The 21,382-nt window shown below is 40.6% G+C and overlaps 3 protein-coding genes across 5 annotated transcripts; 1 reads left to right on the forward strand and 2 right to left on the reverse strand.

Annotated features, from left to right (window-relative positions):
• Positions 1-1,951: 1,951 nt before the first annotated feature.
• On the reverse strand, positions 1,952-3,857 carry med29 (mediator complex subunit 29). Its single transcript, XM_035385482.1, has 4 exons — positions 3,633-3,857; positions 3,020-3,078; positions 2,729-2,813; positions 1,952-2,282 (listed from the first exon to the last, which is right to left on the reverse strand). The coding sequence occupies exons 1-4, from the start codon at positions 3,843-3,845 to the stop codon at positions 2,055-2,057; spliced, it is 585 nt and encodes a 194-aa protein (XP_035241373.1). The 5' UTR covers positions 3,846-3,857; the 3' UTR covers positions 1,952-2,054.
• On the forward strand, positions 3,260-11,552 carry paf1 (PAF1 homolog, Paf1/RNA polymerase II complex component). Of its 3 annotated transcripts, none has more exons than XM_035385480.1 (15): positions 3,260-3,472; positions 4,663-4,755; positions 5,209-5,238; positions 5,460-5,552; positions 6,249-6,370; positions 6,664-6,730; positions 6,861-6,962; positions 7,188-7,293; positions 7,810-7,878; positions 8,576-8,679; positions 8,947-9,063; positions 9,286-9,414; positions 9,661-9,766; positions 9,879-9,957; positions 10,074-10,492. In XM_035385480.1, exons 2-15 carry the CDS (start codon positions 4,709-4,711, stop codon positions 10,490-10,492), a joined length of 1,590 nt encoding a protein of 529 aa, XP_035241371.1. In that variant the 5' UTR covers positions 3,260-3,472; positions 4,663-4,708. The 3 variants fall into 3 exon arrangements, with proteins under 3 accessions (XP_035241371.1, XP_035241370.1, XP_035241372.1); XM_035385481.1 differs by lacking the exon at positions 3,260-3,472 and adding an exon at positions 4,545-4,566; XM_035385479.1 differs by lacking the exon at positions 3,260-3,472 and having other exon boundaries at positions 4,515-4,755; positions 10,074-11,552.
• A 44-nt stretch (positions 11,553-11,596) lies between these two features.
• gmfg (glia maturation factor, gamma) lies at positions 11,597-17,502 on the reverse strand. Its single transcript, XM_035385483.1, has 7 exons — positions 17,350-17,502; positions 15,659-15,755; positions 14,666-14,715; positions 13,923-13,972; positions 13,136-13,218; positions 12,028-12,101; positions 11,597-11,837 (listed from the first exon to the last, which is right to left on the reverse strand). The coding sequence occupies exons 1-7, from the start codon at positions 17,350-17,352 to the stop codon at positions 11,766-11,768; spliced, it is 429 nt and encodes a 142-aa protein (XP_035241374.1). The 5' UTR covers positions 17,353-17,502; the 3' UTR covers positions 11,597-11,765.
• Positions 17,503-21,382: the final 3,880 nt, after the last annotated feature.

A 21,382-nucleotide genomic window follows, 5' to 3' on the forward strand; every position in this document is an offset into this window, starting at 1 on the left:
AAACCTCTTGACAGGCTGATGAAAGCTGTTGACTTCTACCCAGTCTGTGGGTTATTCAAGGAGTTGTGATGACATGAATAATTTAATATGGTTAGTCAGTCAGGCAAGGTAACTCTTTTCACGCAAGTGTCACACTTACTTATATAATTTATAAAGGAGGAAATGGTCTTATTGCTCTGGTGCCAAGCAGTATGCAGTGGCTTTGCTCAGATGGCAGAGCTGAGCCGTAGTTTGAGACGTTCACACGTACAAGGCATTACAATGTAAAGGGATACTGCTTATATCCTATTACTACATATCATACCATCACACATTCGCATGCCATGTTGAAAAGGATTTTGTTGGTCTGTCTATTGGCACCTTTCTGCTGCAAAAGTCCTTTTACAATTAATGCACCAATATCAAATTTTCTACAAATACAGACTAGACTAAATTTATAATTTTTGGCCTTATCCAAAATGCCTCATCCAGTTCCAGTGTTCAAAATCATCCTCATCCAATGTACAAAATCCAGCTGATGGGCTTGTCATCCAGACAATTAAGAGATCTAATAACAGCCATCCTGGCTTCCAGTTTCTTCTAGAATTGCAAGCTTTTACTTATCACTTTTAAGGCAATACTTGGTCTAAAATAAGAATAGCACTGGCCCCAGAATAGCTGATCTAGAAAAAGCACACACCCCTTACAACCTCACCACACTCCCTTAGGGCCCCTACAAAAGACCTTGCTGTCCCAGACACCTTAAAAACACACATCCTACCTCACTCCTTTAGATTCCCTACAAAAGACCTCCTCACTGCCCCAGACACCTTGAACACTGAATGTCATTTCAACATTTTTCGGCTTCTTTTCCCCCTGAAGTTTCCCCCTGAGGTAACTGTATTACCTGTGTTTGTTTTATTCATAGTTTGTCTTTATTCTGATTTTTTATTTAATTTTATATGTACATTCATTATGTACAGCGCATTGTGTACCATCTAAGAAAAGTGCTGTACAAATAAAACTTAGTGAAATGGAGCCACTAGAAACAGGTTTGAACTGGCTGACATGGAACCTGCCACCATTTACAATGCTAGAAATGATTGGAATCTTGCAAACCAGGAAATTGGCTGCATTGTACTTCAAGCATGAAGTGCAGTTTCACACATTTTTCTGAAATATGCAATCCAAATAACTTTTACACTATAAATAATGAACTGTCTTACTACGGGGCAAAGATAGTCTTCTCTGAAATGAAAGGATTGGATTGTAAAGTTTGTACTAAATATATGATGAAGGTAATGTTGGCTGACTAACCATGTAACCATAGAAATGGTGATGTCACACCCTCAGCAGGTAAACAAGCCCCAAAAGTATCGACAGTACCTTCGTTTGAACACTAGATGGTATAAAGGAACAAATTAAGAGTAAACGCCTGAGTCAACTCCTGAATAGTACCTGTGCAAATTAGTTTTCAATTACACTTCCCCTGCTCATTCTATACATGTTTAGTTAAGTGACACATGCAACTATTTAGATAAGCTATTAGTCCTGTATGTTAAAAAAAAAAACAACTTCAAATTTAGCGGAAATATAGTAAACCACTGTATATTATACATGTATGATGGGTATTTTTTAATTCTTATCAGTAGCACAAAAGAGAGAAACATTGCCATATTGCTTAAGTATAATTGTTTGACATAATTAAATACATAATAGAATGGAATCAAAACATAAGTTCCTTCTTGAAAATTGTAATTAAATTTACTTATGCTCAGCAGGTGGGCAGGAGAGGGTGGCTGAGCGTGTTACAGAAGATATACAATTGGACTCCCAAAATCAGGACATAAAAAAGTAAAGTAAGCCAAGTCAGAGCTCTTACGAAAAACAAACCTGATCAAAAAACGTCTTACAATTAACTTTGAGGTGTGTCAGAGGGAAACTTTAAATTAATATCACAAAATGCCACAGATCGATTTGTAATGTACATTTATTTCTGGACAGAAAAATATAAAAATAGAAATGATAACAAACAAGGATGTGGGTCCAAGGAGGGCACAGTAGTCCGGGGGCCGTCACAGGATACCCTGCGGCTGGACTTTGCCGGCGATCTTCTTAGAGCACTCGAGGAGAGCGTTGTGGATGTCCTTGGCACAGGAGATCTGGGATTTGATCATGCTGAGATACTGTGAGTATGACAGCGATTCTGTCTGCACCGTGTCTGGCTTGGTGGCGGTGGGCACCAGGTTTGGGGAGTGCTTGGCACTGTCTATGCTCTGAGAGAGGCACTCGTATGCTAGCCGCTAGGGAGAAGGAAGACTGAAGTCAGAGCCCGCATGAGCACTGATTATAATTAGAACCTTATTGTGCTTTTATTTTAACTGTTGTGCTGGTAACAGATTTGGGGAAGTGTCTGCATATGTAACACATGAAAAAAGTTTATATTGAACACAAACATTATTCTTCCAATATTGTCACATCACAGAAACTATTTGTGCTACTGGCCAGTGTAGGGTTATTATACTTCATTTTCTTATTCCACTGATGAGTGGTAGCTATTAAACTGTTCAGCTGGTAGTGCATTGTTGATTTTGAAAAGTGCATGCATACATTTAAAATTAAGTCAAACTCTTGCTTTCGTCTTCTTTTGATGATAATTAAGAGATTGACGCTAACTACACAGAGTTTGCATAATGATGATAGAGAATCTTCAAGCACTTTAAAATGGAAGCACATCATTGGGCCTTACCAAACACAGCTCCAGCTGGTCACACAGGGCATAGAACTCTTCCAAGCTCTTATCAAACCTCTGCACAGCAGCATCACTGCTTTTACTAGAGAGAAAAAACAAATTAAAATACATTTTCCGTGTACTGCTGTGCAAAATGTCGTTATGCCTGTATAGTAGTACTATTCATAATTGTATTACTGCAAGTGAAAATAGGCTATATATTAATAATATAGGTTTAAAATGTCTCTATTTAGTCTAGGATATAATGATATCTATGACATACTAAACAACATAAACCCACATACTTACACGCCATTGTCAATTGCTGTATTATGTCCTAAATTCAATGCAGCAATCTTCATGACATTCTAAAAGGACACAGAAATATGAATATGATTACCATGTAAAATTACGATGGTGTGACTGGTGGTAAGTCTCGACAAAGAAAAAGAGATACCGCGGGGGGGCGGGGGGGGGAATCCACGCTTTACTAGCCCAATTTTGATAATTTAAAAAAATTATTTTGAAAACATTTGTCGTTTCTATTTCATTTAATAAATGGACTGCGGACTGAAGCTTAATTCCATTGACGGATTAGCACAGTTGACCACCACCTCACTCTGCTGATTTCCCTGCCTACCTTTGGGACTTGCGGCACAGCTCTCGCCTAGTTTGCTTGCTGTCTCAACTTTCTCTCCTTGCAGGTTGCATGGGATGGGCGCAGTTTAGAGACCACAGAAACTCTTAACCGCCCCCTTGCTGGTAATACCGCATTTTTCTACTCGTGAGAATAACACGAATATTCACCGCTAATGTACGAGAATCTGCTGTGTGATTGCATGTAAATACTGTAGCCAGTTAGCTGGGTATCCGTGCAAAATGCTTTGCTAGTGCTACAACTGGCTGGCTGACGTTTAGTTACCTGTAGACTTTCTTTCAGTTGTGGTATCAGCATTTTGAAGCGATGCACAGGGTCAAAATCTTGTTGTTGGCTCAGCTGCTGTTGCTGTTGTTGTTGTTGTTGCTGCTGTTGCTGTAACGTGGCCGCCTGCATCCCACCTTGGGTTTGCGCCCCGCCAGGCTGGTTCATCTGTTGTTGCGACGCCATCTTGAGATTATTTACCCCCATCGACATCCGGGCAAGCAATGTTTTTGTGACGTATCGGTCTCTTAATGGACCCGATGTACACAAAGGATTCTGGGTTATGGGTCAAAGTTTTTTGCTAATGGACAGTTCAGTGGTTTTTGAAGATACTAAAGGAATTATCTTTGGTTTTTGTATTGTGTCTGTCAAAGGACAGAGGATCAACGTTGTGTAGTTCACTGAAATCGTAAATGACATGTATATTCCACGCATCAAAGTTACATGCGAGGGTATACATAATTGTTTTGCAAAAAATGTGTATTAGCCTGGTATTAGCTGACGGTGAAACGTCTTTCAATTTCCCTTCAAATTAATTCCCGGAAAAAAACTTGGTCTAGAAAGTAATTTAACAACACTTATAAATAAGATCACTTGAGATTGATTATGATGTACGTTTTTTATTATTTAGGAAGTAAAATGAGTTCCTGTAAATAACAGGCCTACGCTTTGCTGCTGTTTTTTTAACTCAGGCATTTCATTTAGTTGTCCGTAAGTTAAAAAAGGTAAAAAGAAAGTGTATAACGTCAAGATGATGGAAAGTCTTCACTTAAAAATGATGCCCTGCTGGGTGGATTGTTCATTAACTTGACCACTTTACCAAAGCGATCCAAAATTGAACCGGAACTTCTTAGCAGATCAAGGGAAGAAAAAAAAGTGTGTGATCCCCAGAGTAATAAACAGTCTTTCCATGGGTCTTACTGCTGCCATAGCGGTGAGGTTCGCAGGGCGAATGTGAGTGAAAACTAGGCTTTCAATCCAAATTTACAACGACGAATTGTGATATACGCCTTGATTTCCTCATCTGCAGGGAAACTTGATATTACATTCAGCATTGTGGTGAATCTACTGTAAAGATGGCGCCAACTATCCAGACCCAGGCACAAAGAGAGGACGGGCACAGGTAAAGTGGCGTTAGATGGTAACCCGGCTTAGTTAGCTAGCTGACATTAAACTTGGAAGGTAGCTAATTACGGTGCTCATACAATGTACATGTTACACACTATCAGATCAGCGAGCTTCCGAGTTTTTGTCAGGGTGGTAACCGAAACTTATATTTCAACATTTTTCGACTAAGTTAACTAGCTTAGTTAGTCTAGCAGTTGTTGGGTAACTAGCTAACTACATTGTAGTTTGCTATTGCTGGCTGTTTAAATGGCATTGCCGCGTACCCACTATGTTTCAGGCACTATATATGTCTTGTTAATAATTCATCTCATTTTACGATAATGTAAAACGAGATGAATAGTTTAATACAGTGCTGGCTAGCTAATTGCTAGATACCTAAGAGTTTGACCAGTGAAACGAGCGATTGCACAGAGGGACTGATTTTCATTGCATTCTCTCTTAATTTTAGGAGTACTTCACACAGAACTGTTCCGGAAAGGTACATCTTGCTTTTATTTTTGAATCCACGGCTGATTTGCTCTCATTTACATGTGTAAGACTAGTATATTTTTGACATCCAGGTGTCAAAAATACATCAGCTAACTGTCTTTTTTATTCAGTAGATCACAATGTCTCTGTTTATTAATTATGTTATATTTGTCGCAAAATATGACCGATCCCCGACAGTCCGAAATGTGATTTAGGCTTATAATCTCTCAGGTCTGGTGTTGTCTGCCGTGTGAAATACTGCAATGGTCTCCCGGACATCCCGTTTGACCCGAAGTTCATCACGTACCCGTTTGATCAGCACAGGTAGGCATTTTATTTTTTATTCCTAAAACATTGTATTTACCAGATAAGAGTCAAGTGTGAAACCTTGAATAGTCTAATTAATCTATTTCATTTGTGAATGGCCACAATGTACGCTCAGTTAACTGTGTTTATCCTCATCAGCTAAAACTGATGCACAATCGAAATAGACAGTGGTGTAGAATAACATTTACTTCCTGTCAAATATGCATTTGATGATGGTCACAAAACTGGATAAGAAGAACTGACTAACAACGTTTCCAGACCAAACTAAACGTACAACACCACTAAAACACTAGTTCAAGTTAACTATGCTAACAAAGAACTAAAGTAAAAATTCTTATAGTCCATATTTGTAAACACAAGCTTATTTATAGTTTGCCCAGCCATTTCTTGTAATTACTTCTAAACTAAAATTAATACTAGGAGTTGTTTAAAAGGACAGGTGTAGGTCAAGAATCCTAAAAGAGCATTTATTGTGTTTACGATGTAGTGTGCAAATTGCATAAATTTATGTTTGAATTGGGGACATCTCATGGCAGCCATAGGCAAAGGCACACAACATAGGCCTTTGTTAAGGTTCCTTGTTTCCTCATTATTGCAGAGTTTTAGTGTAGCTTTAACATTAGTAAATGTAAAAGAAATGTGAGGATTCAGTGCATTGTCTTCAGCTATGTGATGTGTTTGGGTTTGTGGCAGGTTTGTGCAGTACAAAGCTACTTCCCTGGAGAAGCAGCACAAACACGAGCTGCTAACTGAACCAGACCTGGGCGTCACCATCGACCTCATCAACCCCGACACTTACCGTATTGATCCAAACAGTAAGGGCACAGTAGCTCAGATCTCTCCCTCTTGCAGCTGCAGAGGCTGCCACAAAATGGTTGAATGTTGGCTGAATGGGGTCACTATAGTCATTGTGAACTTAAATGAGACCAATTTGAAATCACATTAAAGTCATTCAAAGTGCTTCACTGTAGAAGGCAGGATTTTGATTTCAGAATTTTTAACTGGTTGAAACCAGTCCAAGATTGTAGTTGTGTCATCATAATAATCTGTTTTAAGGTTATGTTGGGTACTGCAGTGGATGGTCAGTTTGGAATGATTCTTTTCATAGTTCTATTGGACCCGGCTGATGAGAAATTATTGGAAGAGGACATCCAGGCTCCATCTAGCTCCAAGCGGTAAGACTGCACCTTCAGGGGCAAACATTCATCATGGTGATGCCTGCAGCCCAGAAGTGCACTGATATATAGCCGTGCCGTTTGGCGAAAGCCTTCTTTCGACTCTCCTCACTTGCGCTTTTCTTTTAAGATCCCAGCAACATGCCAAAGTGGTCCCTTGGATGAGAAAGACTGAGTACATCTCAACCGAATTCAACCGATACGGTGTCTCCAATGAGAAAGTGGAGGTCAAGTAAGTGGGAACTGAATTATTTGTGTGTGCACTTGCATTTAAAACTGGGAGAGAAGTAAAGGCGGGAAACAAAAGGCCAGGGGGTTTCACCCACACGTACCTGTGTGTGCAGGTGACATGTCTCCTATAACTGAGTCATCCTAAATAAGGGACAGGGCTCTGCTAATCACATCATTAATGCAACCTGTTAGCAGAAAATGCTTATGTGCGCTTCATCTCTTCCAGGATCGGTGTTTCTGTCAAGCAGCAGTTCACAGAAGAGGAGATCTATAAGGACAGAGACAGCCAGATCGCAGCCATTGAGAAGACATTTGAAGATGCACAGAAAACAGTAAATGCGATGACGTCCCCAATCAGACCTTTTAAACTTTGGCTCTCGTATTGGCTGTCGTTCCACAGTAGGGTTGTTGATATTTTACCACTTAACAGAAATAATTTGGTAAAAATTAAAAAGTTTTGATTTTTTTTTTGTGAAATGGCTAAATTATAATTTGTCCCATCCTTTAAAAAGGGTTAACGTCCTGAGACACCATCCTTGTGTATTTTCTGTCTCTTCTTTTCATGATATCTTAAATTTACTAAATGCAGTAGCATTTAGATTTTTATCACTGGTTAAACAATGGTCTGCTTAAATGTAATATGTCTGCATTGAATATCCCTAATCAATTAATTGATCATATGGTAAACATGTGTCTGGTGGTTCTGTAATCGGATAAACCAACAGTGAAGTTGAAAAAGAATTCCATCACAATCTCTGAGCAGAAGGTGAAGGAATGAATTGTTGGTAAATAATTAATTTAATATGAAGATAAGTGATGTAATTGTTGGAGTTTTATGTTTTCTGCAGGTCACACAGCACTACAGTAAGCCCAGAGTCACTCCAGTGGAGGTCCTGCCTGTGTTCCCTGACTTTAAGGTGAGGGTTTGGAAACGGGGGCCGCTTTTAGTGTGCTGAACTCAACTTAACCTCAAGGGGTTAAACTGCCATTGAAGTTATAGGCCCAAAGTTTCAGTTAAATATGTTTGATTAGTTTAAGGTTTTAGCTGTATTTATGGAGACATGAGTATAAATGAAAAATGCTTTCAAAAGAACATATGGCTTCCTTGTTGCCTAGAAATCAAAGAAAGTGTTTTTTTTTTTGTTTTTTTGTTTCACGGGCCAGAAGAGATGTGCATGATACCAAATACATCATGTTCATGGCCTCCTGGTGAAAGTGGGAGCATGTAAATATGTGCCAATGTTTGAGAAGAGTGGGAGGGAAAGTCTACTCTTGGACGTGCTGAGAATATGATGTTCTATGATGTTCTGTATATGTTTTCCACAACCATTGGCAACCGATACAGATTGTGTGACAGACTTCTACTATAAATGCCATGTAATCCAAACTGTGATGGACTAAGCTAGCTAGTATTAAAAGGCTAATTCTAGTTAAGAACAGTTAAAGGGTCTTTAAGTAAAGTTGGTGTCTAGTTAAGTAGCTTAATAAAATTGAGGGATTGTGCTTGTGATTGCAAGGAAAAGCAACATGCATGGGGGCACCAGGACTGAGTAACTGAGACCCCCTGATCGATGATAATGTTTCTAATATGGCGAACGCCCGTTTCCTCTCTAGATGTGGATCAACCCTTGTGCTCAGGTCATCTTCGACTCAGACCCTGCTCCTAAAGACATTTCGGGTCCCGCTGGTGTAGACATGATGTCTCAGGCCATGATCAGGTGAGGGGATGGGATGTAGGCTGCCATGTTGCACTCAGGAAATAGCCGTTTTGTTAAAGAATAGTATTAAACACCCATACACACACAAAATCTTGCATGCATGTATGCACACACACACACATTCTATGGATGACCTATCCCTGTTTTTTACAGCAAATAAAACGGTCTATACACTCTGTTGAGAACTTTCAAAGCAGGGTACTACACAAGGAAAAGTTGTTGTTATTTATTATAACAATTACTATAACATGACGTCTCTTATCCAAGGGGAATGATGGATGAGGAGGGCAACCAGTTTGTGGCCTACTTCCTGCCCAACGAGGAAACCATGAGGAAGCGCAAGAGGGACTCGGAGGAGGACGTGGACTACATGCCAGAGGAAGTGTAAGAAACCGGACACTTCCTGTCCGCTTCCTGTTCATGTAGCTCTGTAGTGTGTAAAATAATCACTTGCTCTCCTGTAGTATCTTGTGTGTCCTGTAGCGTGTAAAATAGTTACTGGCTCTCCTGTAGTACTGTATATGGTCCATAGGTGTGTGGCCTGTTGGGTGTAAAATACTGTGCGAACTGTAGGGTGTAATACAAGTTGCTGATGTTTTGATGTAGGTATGATTACAAGATCGCCAGAGAGTACAACTGGAATGTGAAGAACAAAGCCAGCAAAGGCTATGAGGAGAACTACTTCTTCATCTTCAGAGATGGTGACGGCGTTTATTACAATGAGCTGGAGACCAGGTGAGTCGGCCGGCCGGCCGAAGTGGTCAAACCACAGTTATCATCGTCTTCATCATTATTCATATCAAATGGTAACCTTGATATGACTGAATGTGTGCGGGACATGGAAGGGACTCCTCCGGGGGGGAGGGGGATGTGAGTGGTGTGCGTTTCCTCTCTCGAGGGGGAACGGTAAAGAGGAGGGGGACTCTTCCTGCCCCAGCAGGCCCGCTCTGCACCTCCTCACTGCTGTGTTGTGTTGGGCAGAGTGCGGCTGAGCAAGAGGAGAGCCAAGGCCGGAGCGCAATCCACCACCAACGCGGTGCTGGTGTGCAAGCACCGCGACATGAACGAGAAGGAGCTGGAGGCCCAGGTGAGGCCCGCTGTTATTGGGGCTGTGTTTATTGCTCAGTCTCAGCTTGCTGTCATTGGGGCTGTTTAGTGCTCCACCCTCATTGCTGATTTGTTGATTTTCTGATTGACAGGAAGCTCGTAAAGCTCAGCTGGAGAACCATGAGCCTGAGGATGAGGAAGAGGATCTGGAGAAGGATGCACAGGACTCCGGTAAGCCCTTTGCCAGCTCTGAGATGCTCCCTCTGCCCCCTTCGCCCCCCAGTCACCAGCTCTAACATGCCATCCCCAGGTGCCAGCTGTAACATGTTCTCTCTTTCCCCCCTCAGGCGATGAGAAGGAGAAAGGCAGCGAGAGTGAGAACTCAGGGAGCGAGTCCGAGAGGGACGAGGAGGAGGAGGGCAGCCGGCGGGGTGAGGAGGAGGAAGAGGAGGAGGAGGACGAGGAGGGCGCCAAGCAGCGGCGGCGGCGCAAGGGCAGCGGCAGCGGCAGTGAGAGCGGCGACGATCGGCAGACCCGCGAGATGCGTGATGAGGAGGAGATCTTCGGCAGCGACGACGACAGCGAGGAGGAGGAGCCCAAGAATGGCAACCGCAGCAGCGGGAGCGAGGAGGATGAGGAGGAAGAGGAGGAGGAAGGGGGCGGGAGACGGAGCCGCAGCAGCAGCGAGCACTCGGACGCCGAGCACCACAGCGGTAGCGCGAGCGAGCAAGCCTCAGACTCCAGCGAAGCCAGCGACAGCGAGTGACAGGCCACACCCTCGGCCACGCCCACTCCCCCTGTGTAACTGGTACATCCAAGCTGCAGCCTCTACCTCATTCAGGGGAGTTGCTCATTTTTTTAGGATTCTGTCCAAAGGGGGGATTTGTAACAGGGGTGTAGAGGCAAATGCAGCTCAGCTGGTTATGGTTTTTTGTTATTTGATTTACATGAAGTTTAATTTAGGTGTTGTAGTTGGAGTTCCCACCATTGTTTATAGTTTGTACATAATTACATTTATTCTGTTAAGTCTCTCTCTCTCCATCATTAAATCACCCTTTCTGCTGCTTCCAGCCCGTTACTTAAGCTTTGAACCAGGTTGTATTGCCTTTGGGTCATATTTAGCTTCCCGTTTTGATATGGATATTATTATAACGTGCATAGATGCCATAGATGGCATAGATGCCACTCTACTACTCTGAGGCACCGGTAAGGTTGTCTAGGAATTAAACCTGATAAAGGTTTTTTTTTTTTTTTCCCACCAGCTTTCATTACCTGTCAAATAACAGAATGTGGAAGTGTATATATAGCAATAAATGAGGTTATTTTATTTTCCTTGCTGTGGCATGAAAGCACAAGTAAAGCTGAATGTGCTTTTTTTGCCACCATAACTGGTTCCACATGGGACATTCCTCCTGTCTGGAGTTTTAAAAAAGGAAACTTTTATTACCTTTACATGTGCCTGTGTTTGGAGTGTGTTAGTGCTAGCTGCTTACACAAAGGAACAGCTGCCTGTTCCTAAGTATCATTTTACAGAGGCGGACTGCATTTTTTTTCTCCACACTCAGCACTGCAAGGTGAAAAAGCTTTTATAATCCAATAACGGCAGCCTCTGAAATTAATTAAGGTCTGCAGAGGAAGAAGTTTCCTCTCTAGATTTCCATAAATGCCGTAGTATGTTCTTTTTGGTCGTTTAACCCTAGCTTAGAGCTAAACACCGATCATGCATATTATGCACATCAGAGATTGGTGCAGTTATTGAGTTCCAGTTGCACTCATCTGTCATTTGTATAATGTTACAGTGTAAATAAACTGGTTTTGCCCTTTAAGCACCGGCTGGGGAAAGGTCCATTTGCCCAGGCTTACACATTGGTCAAAGATGCATCCATGCTTTTTATTGCAGGGGGAAATTTCCACTTTTTACTACTCATCAGAAGAACATTCTTACGCCGGTTTTCTTTATTTCTTTATTTTACTTTCCTGGCAGCCGGTACTCTGGGTTGTGAGAATTCCCTGAAGGTGATCTTGTGTCATTAACATCTTTAGCGGAAGAAAGCCAGTTTCTCTTTCAGCCATTCCTCTGACAGGTCGTCAGCGTTTCGCGTCTCAAACACCTGGGAAAGAGAGATCGACACAGCGTTAGGAGCAGAGAGAGTTTTTACGCCTGTCCTACTGTGGGCCACAGTGATGTATTGCCTCCTTAATGGCTATTTGCTGTTTTGGGGAGGCAAAATGGTTCCTGTTGCCATTACTTATTGATGGGCTGGGCATTATACACCCTGTAAAACCCGGTGCGTCCGTTACCTTGGTGAGCTCAGCGATCTGCACCAGCCGGTTCTTGCTGCCCGCGTACATCATCTGCTGCTCCGGCTTGCAGCCTGTTAGGGAGGGATACACACTGGGTTCAAAGGTCACACAGTGCCAATGTTGGGATGATTAAAGTACAATTAATTCAAATTAAAAACTTTCAAAAATAATAACGTGTGCGATATGAAATTTGTTTCCCTGAAAGTGACCGCTTTTGATTATTTGTGACATCGTCTGGCCTGGATTGACTGCAGAGGCTTGTTCGTCAACAAGTTTGCTTAGACCCTGTGCTGTGCTTCCTGAGTGCTTCCATCACGAGTGCGTCAGTTAATATTCACCAGCTGCTTTTGAACCCAAATTATTGGATGGTCCAGAAATGGAATGCATTCCATAGTGATTTTATTTTATTCTGAATCAGAGTGATTACTGCAGAGACTGTAATGTACATTGCATTACTGATCTTGGCATTACTTGGCTAAATGAGACACCAGTAGTTAAACTTAAGTTCACCTGTGTAGGGACAGCATTTTAACTTAGGCTAGCCTAACACACTGTGTACATCTGATGGCACTGTCTTTATCACAGCTAATGTATGAAATGTCTCCATTATTTGGTATCAGCTCAGAACTGTGTAACAGAAGAGCTTACATCAACAATAATCTAAATACTGATTCTCATACAACACTGAATGTGATTTATTTACTTAAGCTCTGGTGTGAGAATATAGCAATTTGAATTTGTTACTATATTGCCAAATGGGATATGTGCTTTAAAAGTTTTTTCATCATTATCAGGACCTGACTAATTTTTTGTAGATGTCAATCATCCGTCATTTTTACAGAAACCAAATTCCCTATCTCTCTCATGGGATATGACAAAATCCATGCAGTATTTTATATCGAAAGTAAAAGCACCTTAAAATCAAATCTGGCTTAAACTGGGAGCCAATGTAGGGGTGCTAGGACAGAACATTATTTTGAAGTAAAAAGCAGGCAGGTGCTGACATACAAGAGCACAGTAAGTCAGCCCTCTTTACACTTGTTTGTGTTTGCGGGGTTTGTTGGTTGAGGATGTGGTGTGTGTTTGAATAGGTGGCAGTGCTTACCCACAGGACTGCAGAAAATGAAGCAAAGCGGGTAGGACACTCTGCCGTCCCCATGCACGTACTTGTAGCTGTAGACTATGAATGTGGAGAAGCGTCAAGGAACTCTCCGTTAGGGGCCAATTACCACAAGACTTCAGTACCGCTCCAGAACCAGGGTGTTATTCTCAGGCCCTAATGCTCAAGAGTTTGATAGCTGCTCACTGGTTACAGTTAGCTTGAAACCACATTGATACAAGAAAGCACTGCCAGTAAAATCTATTTCTGAATGATTCCCAGTTATAGTGTTATAGTGAAATAAATATTTTGTAGCAAGATGTAAAGGAATGAGAAATGGGTGGTAAAAGCTGCTGACCTTGGTCTTTGACACTACTGGCCTTGGTATTTGTGTGGTTGCACTGGCTAAACACACCTGTTCCCTGGGTTTCATTTGTAAATACTAAAATGTCATATTACTGTATTTTCATGATATTAATACGTTGGCAAGATTGTACTAACAGGATATGTCACAGTAAACTGCCTTTACTATGCATTAATAGCCATGTATTATCCAGAACAATCATGTTCCACCTGGAAATTCATCAAACCCCACTCAACGCAGTAAATATAGTAGTCTAAATATGCATTTTCAGGCATCTTGTAAGAAAAAAAAAAGAGTTTCCCCCTTTTTTGTGGTCCCGGTCAAAGTGATTTAAAGAGAGTTGGGGAAAAACCTGGTGACAAGGATTTTGACATTGTAGCTTTTGAGTTCAGTTAGTAGTGGAGAAATGTGTGGGAGCAGGAAGGATATCTGGGCTGTCGTTCTGGCAGCTCATTTCTCAGATCATCCAGAGAAATATCCTAAAACGGGAAGAACAAGAAACCGGCTCAAATATATTTCAACATTTTGCATATCTTAATAAACATATTAATTATTTACCCCTTCATACATGCGGCTGTGTGTGTATATACATATTTTTGCTTTTTATAGTACACGCTTTCAATATTATTTTAAATAGACACCACAGTGTGCATTTCAAAATATCCACTGTGCTGTCAGTCTGAGGACAGTATTAATTTGAGGATTACAGTTCTTTCTTACATCTTATATGGTACTGTTTTTTTTTCATGAAATCACATTTATATAAAAGTTTTTAAAAACTAATGCAGGTAAATTAAATTGAATGTGATTCTTTAAAAAACAAATTTATGTCATATATTTGATTTCAAATTTGATCATACATTTCCATTAGAGGCAATGAGGCGATGGCCTGTCAGCTGACAGCTGACAACATGACATTTTTCAAAATTGGAAATGAACATATTCACAAAGGTCTATGAACAATAATACCAAACTTTCTTGGGCAGTAAGCAGTTTTGTTCACTTGCCCATGAAGCCATGTTATCACTTCCATTTTCATCTTGTTTTTCAAATAAGTTATGGCAATGGTAAACTGGATTTTCTATTGTGATTAAAAAATTATATTGATTGGCCTGCCATGTAATTATATACTGTGGGGCAAGAAATACTTTGAAAAGATGAAAGAAACATACGTCATATTCTTCTTCCAGGATCACCATCTGTTTCTCCTTATCAATTTTCACTGAAATTATCAAGAAATCATGAAATTATGATGAAATTATAATTATCTTGAATTAGTAAATGTGCTGTCACCTTTTAAACTTTCATTTAGTTGCATATTTCTTTGCCAATTCCCATTAACAGTGTTTCTGCCTGTTTTGTTTCTGGCAGTCCCCCTTGTCTTTGCTCCTGTGTTTCTGCTTTAGTGCTGCTTTCCAGCGGGGCTTTGCGTCGGCAAATAAAAGTATAAATGAGTAGATTGCACCCTGACTCCCCTGACCCTCATTAACTTTCATACTGGTAAAAATTAAAATCCAGTAGCACCACTGGTTCCAGTACTTAATGTGAACTGATTATAAATGGGCCTTACATGTCTTTTTGGTGATGTACCACAATTATCATCATCATATCTTATCGCGCCAAACCAATATCCACTGTGATGCAATGCCATTTGCTTCTAGGAGGTCATACTCCGTCACATATACCACAATGCCACTGATAATTACATGGCAGAGAGCTAATCTAATACGATGTAGTGCCAGTATCGCGGACACAGATTAGGCTGAGTCCTAGGCTAAATTCAATTTTGAATGGAGATTCTCTGTACAAAGTTCAATTTAGTCCAACAATAAACTTAATATGTGTCTGTGGAGCCACTCTATATTGTTCTATGGCAGAGAGCTAATATAATATAATATAGTGTTATACGGCAAAGCGTAAATCAGACATAATATAGTGTTATACGACAGAGAGCTAATCTAATATAGTCCTATATGACAGAGTGTATAGAGAAATTGTGCTATGTGGTGGTAAAGGTTGCAACCATCCCAAATAACTTTATATGATAAGTAGTGGTAATACATTATGAATTAACTTGTTGATTGTATGTAGTTAACTGTAGAGCACATATAGCTGTGGGGCATATCACCCAGTATGTGGTTGTGGGGGCTGTAGTTTTTACTCACTGAGGATGGCTGCATTGTTGGTCTCTTTGCGAAAACGGAATCTTTTCAGTTTCTCTTTCAGAGTTTCATCCACTTCACACACCACCAGTGAGTCAGACTGAAGCAGGAAAGATAGAGATAAACAGTCATTCTCAGATGCGGATGGGGTGTGCTTTGACATATTAAATCTTTTATTTCTTAGCTTTTCTTCAGATGTCCAGCAAGCTCAAAACACACTGCATTTTTTTAATAACATTGTTTATAACTGTGTCTTGAATGTGAAAATCTTTACATATTATAATAATAATAATAATGCAGTGCCAAGCATTACTGTACAGAGCTAACCACTTCTCTGATGTGCTAACCATTACTCCACAGAGCTTTGCAATTTACCCCTGTGTCCAGTCACCCCCATACTGCTGCTCCACTATATTTCTGTTGTAAAGCCCAAACGTTGAACTAATTATGACTGTAACTTGAATTTTTTTTGGGGGTGAAGTTATTTCACATTTCTCCCATAGACATTTCATCTGACTAAAGCGTAAGTTAACTGATAATTAATGTTGACACTTTTCCATATCCTAAAATGCAGGCAGTCCATTTGTAGTTTAGGGTTTGTAATTTGTGATCAACCAGCCATAGATTTCATTTCACACCCCTAGACTTCCCAGGTCATTGCTCAGCACATACCCTTATCTATTTAGATGGTATCTGTTTGCATTACTGAAGCAATCAATGTGAAGTACCTTGTTAAAGACTGCAAAAGCAGCGTCACACTGAGTATTAAAACCAGAAAATGGCTGGCCCCCAATTATCTTTATATACGCCTCCTTGCAAAGCTAACTTAAGCCATTCAACATTATGTTAGGCAAGTCTTATTAAAACATGGAAACATTTAAAACTGAACTTTTTTCGAAAAGGTTGAACTTAAAACTTTTAAAAATTACACTAGGGTCATATATTACACTATGTCATAGTATGAGAAAGGTTTCAACAAATCTAAACTTTGTACCTGCAAATAACTGTATGTATTCCACCTTTAGTTTGTGAATGTGCTAATAGACTGTAACATAGTGTCATATGTACTGCATGTGCCTTTTCATAACAGTTATTTAGACACCTGAAAAAAGCCCTACAAAAATAATGGAGGAATTTGGTGACTAAAAATATGAATTCTTAAGGGTATTCATGATGAGGAATTATTGTTGACTAATCATAACTCATTGGAAGTATGATTTTACGTATTATTGTATGGAGACAAAGGAATAATGGCTAAATATTTTTAGTGTTTCCTGTGCAGAAATGATGAAACTCACACACTGGATTACCACATGTGTTGGCTTTGTCCAGTTCTTGATGATTTTTGGCCAAGCAGCACAAGAAATTACAACATGTTGCATATCTCAGATGTTTGACTGAGCCCACATCTCCTTATTCTGAAGGAAGGCAAAATAAAACTCTAGTGTTTTTCTCTCAGCAAAAGCAGAAACAGAGAGCAGCTCTTGATGCATATTAGTGCCACATGCTTGAGCAGTTTTTGCAGCACATTATGAAATGCAAAAGGCGGGAGGGGGGGGGGGAGGAGGGGTTGGGGGGTGGAGCGGGAGACACCAACGAGCCACCCCTTTTTCACGGGCTACCCTCTGCTACATGGAGAAACAGTTTGTAATACTAAACACACATCACACAAGCAAAAAAAGCATATCCCTTACCATTCTGTGGGGAGATGTGCACGTCCCTTTCCGTTATAAAGCAACAGATTAATGCTGCACAGGTTCACTTTCTACCAGAGACCTTGTGACAGGATGCTGACAGTCTCCTCAGTTCCTCTCTATGCAGACAGCGCTGGAAGGGGAGGGCCAACCCTCTGCCACAGGAAATTAAGCTTAACGCTCAGCACCGCACACCAAACATGCTAAGACAAAACAAGGCCAGATAAACAGCACTTCCTGAATTTACAGGGAGCTGGCACACAATCATACTGATTACAGTAGATAGCCTACAAGTTGGGTTGCGTTGGGCTGTTATGATGATAATATGCCCTGCGTATCAAAGAGTTTTTTTTTTTTTTTGTCTTTTTGTTCCTGACATGAGATTTGAATCAATCCATGAGGTGGTCTAACCACAAATTTACAGAGAAAATGAAATATTTAGCAGGTTATCTTCTCTAAATAATGGATTCACACCCTGGTGTGTGTCCAGCCAATCACAATCTTAAATTATACAGAAGAGGACTCCAGTAAGTAGTCTGCATGAGCCACAGTACATTACACCAGGCTGCAGATCTGTAGTAGACTGCACTAGGGAGCAGGGAGATCTGCAGTACACTGTACCATGGAGCAGACCTGCAGTACGCAGTACCAGGGAGCAGGGAGATCTGCAGTACACTGTACCATGGAGCAGACCTGCAGTAGACTGCACCAGAGCGCAGATCTACAGCACACTGTACCAGGGCGCACACCACATATGCACTATATTTTAACTCAGAACACATATCAGCTGGGGCGGGGGGGGGGGCATGAGTCTCTGGTCTTAATCTCAACAAACATATATTCTACTATGCTGAAACATGCACTACAGGGACATTCAATAAAAATTAAATAAACTATATTTTTGCAAATATTTTCACTGCAACATTGAAGACACTTGTACTATGTCATAACTTTTTCATGAAGGGTCTCAGGAAATATGCAATTTCTTGGGTGTCACATCTTCTCCAATGGTTTCTCGTTCGATTTCCTTGCTGATGATACTTTGCTTTTCCTCTCTTTCCCTGACACTCAGGTCTCACTTCATGTCTTAGCTTCCCTGAATAACGTCTTTTGCAGGATGATACTGCCACCTACACCTCAACCTGGGTAAAACTGCTTTTCATTTCCTCCATGTCCTCACCACTATTGTTAAAAGTTTCATGGACTGCATTTATATAGTGCTTTTATCCAAAGCGCTTTACAATTGATGCCTCTCATTCACCAGAGCAGTTAGGGGTTAGGTGTCTTGCTCAAGGACACTTCGACACGTCCATGGTGGGGTTTGAACCGGCAACCCTCCGACTGCCAGACAATCGGTCTTACCTCCTGAGCTATGTCGCCCCACAACTATGTTTGTGCGCTGGTCCTTTTCCAGATAAGTTCAGGATTTGACACCATTAATAATAAAACTTCTAAAAGGTGTTGTTACTGAGAGCACTATTATGGGTTGAAACCATACATATTAAACCATTTTCAGTTAGTGCAGCTGAAAGAAATTTCCTTGGGTTTTTTTTATGAAAGGGAACTCTAGAGTGGAGTTCCACTAAGTCCTGCTTCTAAATTTCGGCTTCCTTCCTACAGACCTCGCGTACGTCATTTGGAAGGTCTTTTTCTACCTCAATGAAGATATTATGCAGATACTCAATGTGTGCCTCAGCCAAACCAAGGGGGTTTTGCCAGTGGTGAGACTCATAACATGTCTTAAAGGCGTACTATGCAGGTTTTTTTTGCCTTGCTGTGGTCCTATGTTTACAATCGTCCACCTCCTCCATCTTCTACCCTGTCAATTCTCCCCAAGTAATGTAGCCTATCTAATGTAGCTAGCTGGATAGCTAAAAGTAATGTCACTTACAGGACCAACAGAAAACAAGTCAACTCCATGTCACATTTCATCTGCTTGGTGAACTTCAGGTAACGCCACCGAGGAAAAGAAATTCCAAGGTTAACTCTAGTTCTTGAATGAGCCCTGTCAGCTTGTCTTTTTGCTTTGCTTTATCTTGGCTGTATCTAACTAGCTAGCTGCAAACACTCCACTGAAATCTCATCCCAAACCACAGGCTCTGTCACGTTCCTACACAGAAAAAAGCACACACCCAGAAACGTCTAAAACACATTTTAGAATAACAAATACAGGTAAAGTTGCATGAATATAGTGAAAGTGTGTAAAGATGGAGATTGCCAGTGCATCATAGATATGCCTTAGTGTGGTCATTTTTATAATATTTTCAAAGTAAAAAATCTTGCATAGTATGCCTTTAATAATATAAATAGGATGCAAAGATTTTTTATTTTAATCTCTGAAGAAACATGAGTGCTTCTTGGTTGCAGGTAGAAGTAAAAAGTCATTAATGCGTATGGCATTTCTTTACCTTAAAATAAGGTTTTAGAACATATAGGTTATATTACAACCAGATGTTGCTCTTGAAAAACAAGCACTCACTGTAAGCCTTTTCAACTACAAAATATTGTTAAACTAAGCCACTTTCTATATTTCAAAGGTAGCAAAATTCTTGTCAGAGTCTTGCCTCCTCACAATTGCATTTTTACTATCTGTTTAACAGCTCAAAATGTGTATTATCCACCACTCAAAAAATCTCTAAGTAGGGTAAGATTTTATAAAAGACCACAAAAGGGATCAGTCACCTAGTCCAGTTTGTCATTGCTGGCTGCCAATAAACACTGAATTATCTCCACTGTCCTGCTCCATATCTACAAAGCTCCGAATTAGATCATTCCACAAAATTTGTGTGAACCTTTTCTGTTTTGTTCTCTCCCTTCTTTCTATTTATTCTTATTAGACTGAGTCACAGAATGTCCACTACCACCCCTAAAAGTTAAAACAGATGGCAATGTTTTTGTCTCCAAGACTCCTAAATCATGGAATGTCCATTTTATACAAAAAGATTCCTACAGTATATGATAGCTTTATGAGGTTTAAACTCAACCAAACCAAAGGGGGAAGAAACAAATCCAAAAAGGATTGGAGTGGACAGTTTATTCTGATAGCTATTATAAGCCTGCCCGTTGTATCCTTAAGGGTTATAAGTGATTTAATGTAATATCTTCCTGTGCAGAAACGTATGCATGTAACAGAGAGGATTGTGGGCAGGGTAAAGAAAGGGGCTGCTTTTGTATGATTACACCCTTGATAACGGTTTCTTTTGAAAGGAAAGTATATACTCCAATTAGGAGTAACTCAGAGCATTGCTTGTACTGCATTCACAGCTGTTTATTATCACTTGTGTTGAGTGCTGTTTCCTAGGGAACTGTCTCTTCCCTTCCTCAGGATCATACCTCGGAATTTAAGGATCAAAACAAAGTTTGAAATATTTCCTTTGCTACCTATTTTCAGATATCCTTCTGACAAAGCACATCCATACTATAGAAAGCCCCCAACTTCCAGGAGATGAGCAATGGTTGTGAACAAGTAACCATATGAGCCAGTAACAAGAACAAGCACGGAACCGTCCAGACCCACAGCGCAACTCACTTCCACAGACATATTTTAGCTGGCACCACCTGCGCATGCGTCCCACAAAATGTCCCTCAAATGTCCTTCATGAGTGAGTGAGTGAGTGACCACAATTTGCCATGCATAGCCTACGACGCCAGTTCCTGCGCGCCGTGGGAAAAATGCAATTGCAATGCAATTAAAATGATTTTTGCGGTAGCTTGGGTGGGCTGTGTGTGTCGAGAGTGGGGTAGGGCAGAGTGCAATCGAAGAGGGCACCTACGAAACAAATCGCTGCCAGGGCAAAGGGACAGGGATCAAACCACAGTGGGGCACCTCTCTATGTACAGTGCAGTCCATAAGTATTTTGGAAGTGCCACTTTTTTGTTGTTTTGGTACTGTAGCAAATTAAACTGAAACTAAACTGAATTGCAAATTAATCTGAAAAATAGTATAGCAATAAAAACTAATGGAAAATACAACTATTATTACAACAAATTTGAACAAACATCGATCACAAAAGCATATCAAACGTTGCCAATC

This window comes from Anguilla anguilla, chromosome 12 (genome assembly GCF_013347855.1).
Source record: "Anguilla anguilla isolate fAngAng1 chromosome 12, fAngAng1.pri, whole genome shotgun sequence".
Classification (NCBI taxonomy): Eukaryota; Metazoa; Chordata; class Actinopteri; order Anguilliformes; family Anguillidae; genus Anguilla; species Anguilla anguilla.